We start from the raw sequence: 6,000 nt of genomic DNA on the forward strand, positions 1-6,000 counted from the left end.
AGCTCTCATTCTGAAAAACATTCGACTTATATGCCGCAAGCTTTTGCATCTTTAAAAAAATATTGTTACTATGTGATGTCATTTACAACCGTAACCAGAAATGGGTTTCAGTACAGAAACATTGTTTGTGTAAATTTGCCTCATCAGAACTCTTTGCTGTTGGAGAGTTTAATCTCAGTTAAAGCCAAGCTAATGCCAGCTGCTATCTGAAGAGCAGCTTAATGGTGATCAGTAGTGGGGGGTCCTACTTGGAGGCGAGGGCTGTGTGAGGAGAACCCACACTTTGGAGACCTTCTGTCACGTGGGACTTCAGACTCCACCGCCCACCCCCCTGGGTCCAACAGGTCTGCCTCAGGATTTGGGGACTTTAATCAATTAATTTATCCCAGATAATCAAGGGATGTCTTATATATATAGAAACAGATTATCTCCCATTTTTTTGAAACTTTATGCACTGCATCAGTGAAAAGTGTTAAGAGCTTCTTTCTGGCTTACAACCCAAGACTCTTTACTAAACCTTGCTCCCTGCTCTGGTAGGTGAAGACTTAGGAGTTTCAAGGTCACTTTTGATTACATTGGTTTCTGAATCTGTCTCAGTTTAAGAATCGCCTGGACAACCTCTTAAAAATGCAGATTCTCCTTCCTCCCCCACCAGGCCTTCTGAGTCAGAATGTCTGGCAGCAAAATCCCAGACTCTGTGTTTTAAGCAAACTCCAGGTGATTCACATGGAGCCTTGCACTGAAGTTGGTAATGTGGTCAAAACTGAAGCCTTTGTTTAAGCTATTAGTTTTGAAAGCTGAAAGCTCAGTAGACATGCAATGCATAGGTTTTCTGATTATTTTCACCTATTGCTCTGTACCTCTCACTTCGAAAAGCATGAACCATCAGCCCTGTACCATTTAAAGACAGTGATATTGGTGGAAACGAAATGTTTTTAACCTCCTTTCACACTTACACGAATTAGCAACATGCCCCAAACCAGCATTTCCAATATGGAAACTTCACATCCATCTGAAGTTCTTATTTGCTCAGCTTATCATCATTTTCATAATTCTTATAATGACAATGGCTGCCATTTACCAAGTGTCTGTTATATGCCAAATGAATGTGCAGGTAAATTAGAACTAAACAGTGTACATGAGGTAATTGAGGCTCAGAGAGGTTATGTGAAGAGCCCAGAGTGACACAGCTGCAGAATGGCCCAGGTGGGACCCCAGTTCAGGTCTCTTTGGCCCCCAAACCTCATGTACTTATTCTAATAGCTTTTTGTGTCCCCATTGACTCTGTGATTCATGGATTATTGCTTGCTGCGCTTTGAGCTCATCTGAAGGTTTCTGGAGCTCCTCTCACAACCCCCTAATTACATACAGTGTTTGGAGTCGGCCTCTTGATGGTTTTTACTGTAGTTCACCCTTTAGCAGCTCTGTGTGTGGGTCCCCTGTAGCTGTTTTCCACCAGTATGTGCTGCCTAGAGAATCAGCCCAGCCTGGCCAGCCTCAGACCAGCCGTGCTTTGTAGTGAAAGGCCTCCTGTCACCTGGACTTGTGGCTGAAAACCCCATCTCGGAAGGTGGCTGGGTCTGGTCTGCTGCCCAAGACAGAGCCTGACTCGCACTGTTCAGGTGCTGAGACCCTTTCCTTTTAGACCTTATGAACAGTCTTCCTTTCCTTAGAATAATAATAGTCTTTACTCATGTCATCAGGACTGCAGGACTTTAAAATGGTCCTTCTTACGCAAACCTTGAAGTCCAGGTTTTTCTCATTTGAATGGTGATGCCGGAGGCATAGAGAGCTAAAATATATTCGAAACTTTTTGTTCTCTTTTCCCAGCCTGCCTTCCCAGTCTGACTTCTCTTCCACTCCTCCCCACACCCCACCTGCCAGCCGCAGGGGAGCTGCCCGGCTCCACCGCCATGCCTTGCAGTCTTCTGTGCTCTTCTCATGTGTGTCCTCGGCCTGACCTGGTCCTGCTTTGGCCCCTCTTTCCAGCTTCTCCGCACGGACCTTTTCCCAAACGTGTGTGGCTGTCTCCTGTCTCCTCTTCAGAGTGAAGGGATCCACTAGCCTTGTCCTCGTGGTCCTCTGTGGCCCTTGTTTCTTCCTGCTTAGTGGTGGTTCTCCTTTATTAGCTCCTTGAGGCCTGTGAGAGGATGTCGTGCGAACAGAGCCCATCAAATGAGCCAGTGGCAAAGCAGAGAGTAGTAACCTTTGGGAAAAGCAGCAGCAGTCTCATAAAAACGTCCACAACAGTATGGTTTTATATTTCGATAAACAAATGCGTATTCATTTTTCTTTTTATCCTCTAGGGTTACCCTTAAAGCAGGTGTTGAATTTGTGTATTTCTTTTTCTTCTTTTTTAATCCATTGCTCATCTAGGTGGCACAGGGTGCTTTTAAAAGGAATCCTGACCAATGGGCTGGTGTCCGTGTATGAGCTGGACTATGGCAAGCACGAGTTAGTCAACATAAGAAAAGTGCAGCCTCTGGTGGACATGTTTCGAAAGCTGCCGTTCCAAGCAGTCACAGCTCAACTAGCAGGTGATTTCTGGGGAATGTGAAGTCATGCCATGATAGTTCCTATTGTCATTTTGTCCTGGGAACTTCTGGAGTACAGAATCAGTGGCCCATTGATCATTTTTAATGATCTCTCAAGGTCATGCCCTCACACTGTACCTGCTGTTTCTGTTTCTCCATATTTCTTCTGTCTCTGGTTTCATATATATATATATTTTTGTTTTTTTGCCTTTTCTAGGGCCGCTCCTGAAGTATATGGAGGTTCCTAGGCTAGGGGTCGAATTAGAGCTATAGCTGCCAGCCTACACCACAGCCACAGCAACGCGGGATCCGAATCGCGTCTGCGACCTACACCACAGCTCACGGCAACGCCGGATCCTTAACCCCCTGAGCAAGGCCAGGGATCGAACCTGCCACCTCATGGTTCCTAGACGGATTCGTTAACCACTGAGCCACGACAGGAACTCCATTCACGTATATTTCTAAAGCTATAATCTTAGTACAGGTTCAGTATTGCACTCTGCTTTCTTCATTTAGTGCTTTCTCCCTCTTTGGGGGTGGGTGGTTTGATGGTCCTGATAATGATTTTTAATAGCTGCACAATATTCTGTTTAATCAGTATTTTCCTCTTGTTGAACATTTAGGTTGTTTACACTTTTACTGTAGTATTAATAAAAAAAACCCCACAGCCATCTATAATAGCCAAAACAAACAAATGGAAACAAGGAAATAAATAGCCAACTGGAAGAGAACTTTGCACAGTTAATATTTCATAACTTATTGCATAAATTATAATGCATCTTCACAGTGGCCTTTCACAGTTATAAAACATTCCCGGGTTGTAGAATATGACCATTTTCATGGCCAAGTGAGTTTCCATTTACGTCGCAGCTAACAGCATGCAAATGATCCACCACATCCATACCAGCCGACTGCCTGTCATAAGATCTGAGGAGCTGACTTACCGGGTGTAGAGTAGTTCTTCTGTATGATACTGTCCAATGAGATTTGTTTTCCCTTCCAAAAGCAGTGCTCATGTCAGTGTGCCCTCTACCAGCAGGTAGCATGAGCACCTCGGTGACACTCCACCCGGAGACCTGTGGGCATTGGCAGCGGTTGTGGAGGCCAGAAGGGCTGAGGGGTGCCAACACCTCCAGGCATCTGAGCTCTGCGTGCCACTCTGCTGGGCTATGGGGAGTTGTGACCACATGGTGTCACCCTAATTCCTCACCCACCCCCTCTCCTGGCTCACCCCATACACTTAGCAGTGGCAGAACTGATTTGATCCCAGAAATGAGAGAAATTATGTATAAATTCTTCTTACTGGCAGCTTTTATTGAAGATAGCCTTAGTTTGAAGTATTTGCCAGTTTCTTTGTGTTCCCTGCTAGAGCTCAAAGGAGACTCCCATGGTAGACGGATATGAACCAAAGATGGTGGTACCTTTGATCTGTTTTGGACTCAAATGTCTAAATGATTTCTTCAGAATTAATGGATGCATTTTTTATTTTCACTTTTTTAATGTTCAGGTTTTGCTCACAACACATGTTGTTAAAACCTGACAGTCAAACTACCCGGTGGGAACATATGCAGGGCAGTGTCATCCCCAGGCCCAGCGTCTTGGCCAGCAGTCCCTGGTGCCACTCTATGCCAGGGACACTCCAGCCACTTTATTTCACTGAATTTGAGTCTGTGCTGGGAGGCTCAGCTTCTGTTACTGTCACTGAGGAAGCAGATTACACACTTTTCTAGGCTTCTCTCGTGGGAAATTCATAACAATCTAAGAATTCAGCTCACTCACTGATAGGTTTTTTAAATCCTAGATCTTCAATACTATGGGCCATAATTTATAGTTTATCTAATCTAACATATGTAGACTTAATTTATGTTAGTTTAGGAGTTCCCATTGTGGCTCAGTGGTGAATGAACCCGACTAGAATCCATGAGGATGAGGGTTTGATCCCTGGCCTTGCTCAGTGGGTTAAGGATCCTGCATTGCTGTGGCTGTGGTGTAGGCCAGCTACCACAGTTCCAATTCAACCCCTGGCTTGGGAACCTCCTTATGCCACAGGCGTGGCCCTAAAAAGACCCCCCAAAAAATTGTTAGTTTATTAGCATTTCTTGAAAAATTCATGTCATTTCAATTTTTGTTTTAAAACCTATTTAGAGTTCTCTAACTTGAGCTCTCAAGTTTAAAAGTCAGAGGGATTTAGAAATACATGGGACTTAAAATTCATCTGGTCCAACCACTTTATTTCACGATAAGTAAACTGAGGCCTGAGAGTTCACCTGGTTTGCCCAACCAGGTACATGGTATTGTGTACCATTTGACAGAGGAAGAGCTGGGAATAGTAACTGAGTCTCCAGACTTTGAATCCAATGCATTGACTGCGATGTCGTCTGTAAATTTGAAAAATCAATATACTCTAAGTATTAATTCTCCTTCTTCCTCTTTCCCCCTTTTCCCGCCTCACCTCCTCTTTCCTTTCCTCCTCCCTCTTCTTTTTACATTAGGAAAAAAAAAAAAACCTCTGTAAATAAGAGTCCTGTCACCGACAGTGATAGTTTATTTTGCATTATCCGTCTATATCTACATATACTTTGTTCAGCATCTATTTTTCAGTTAGGCCAGTCTAACCTGGTATGTTTATGCTACTTTAAGATTGATTAAATGGTTTTCCGTTATAATGGATCAAAGAAAGGCTCATTTGACTCTTACTGCCCTTCAAACTCCCTGTCTCTCTCCCAGGAGTGAAGTGCAACCAGTGGTCTGAGGAGGCTTCGATGGTGTTTCGAAATCATGTGGAGAAGAAACCCCTGGTGGCACTGGTGCAGACGGTTATAGAAAATGCTACCCCTTGGGACCGGAAAGTAGTGGTCTATCTAGTGGACACATCGCTGCCAGACACAGATATCTGGATTCATGATTTTATGTCAGAGTATCTGGTAGAGCTTTCCAAAGTTAACTAATCACTGCTTCTGAGACCTTGACAACTAATTCAGATTTTTTAGCAATAACAAAATGTAGTAGGCTTTAAAAGAAAATCTTACCTCTGCTACATGGCCTGGCTGCTGTGAAAGATTGAAAAGAATATGCTTATGTTTAATGAAAGATATTTAACAAGTTTTGTTTTAACAGAGTTGACTTTACAGAAGAGAATTGCACTTGACTTATTACTATAATATTAGAATAAAAATGTTTATCAGTATAAAAACTATCTTATTTCTCATTTGTGATTTTTTTGGGGGAGAGGGGGCCGCACCCCTAGCATATGGAAGTTGCTAGGCTAGGGGTCAAATTGGAGCTGCAGCTGCCAGCCTACACCATAGCCACAGCAATGTGGGATCTGAGCCACGTCTGTGACCTACACCACATCTCACGGCAACGCTGGATCCTTAACCCATTAAGCGAGGCCAGGGATTGAACCCACATCCTCATGGATACTAGTTGGGTTTGTTTCTGCTGAGCCACGACAGGAACTCCCATC

General features: G+C 43.8%; 1 protein-coding gene across 4 annotated transcripts in view; it reads left to right on the forward strand.

Annotated features, from left to right (window-relative positions):
• TDRD7 (tudor domain containing 7) overlaps positions 1-5,730 on the forward strand; it is an 82,931-nt gene extending 77,201 nt beyond the window's left edge. For 3 of the 4 annotated variants that reach the window (XM_001924680.5, XM_013993678.2, XM_021066290.1), the window contains 2 exons: positions 2,377-2,537; positions 5,262-5,729. In XM_001924680.5, coding sequence (XP_001924715.1) covers positions 2,377-2,537; positions 5,262-5,482 — 382 coding nt within the window. In that variant the 3' untranslated portion in view covers positions 5,483-5,729. Of the gene's footprint in view, positions 1-2,376; positions 2,538-5,261 lie in introns of all 4 variants that reach the window. The other variant, XM_013993677.2, reaches the window with a different exon arrangement.

The sequence above is a fragment of the Sus scrofa genome, chromosome 1 (assembly GCF_000003025.6).
Source record: "Sus scrofa isolate TJ Tabasco breed Duroc chromosome 1, Sscrofa11.1, whole genome shotgun sequence".
Classification (NCBI taxonomy): Eukaryota; Metazoa; Chordata; class Mammalia; order Artiodactyla; family Suidae; genus Sus; species Sus scrofa.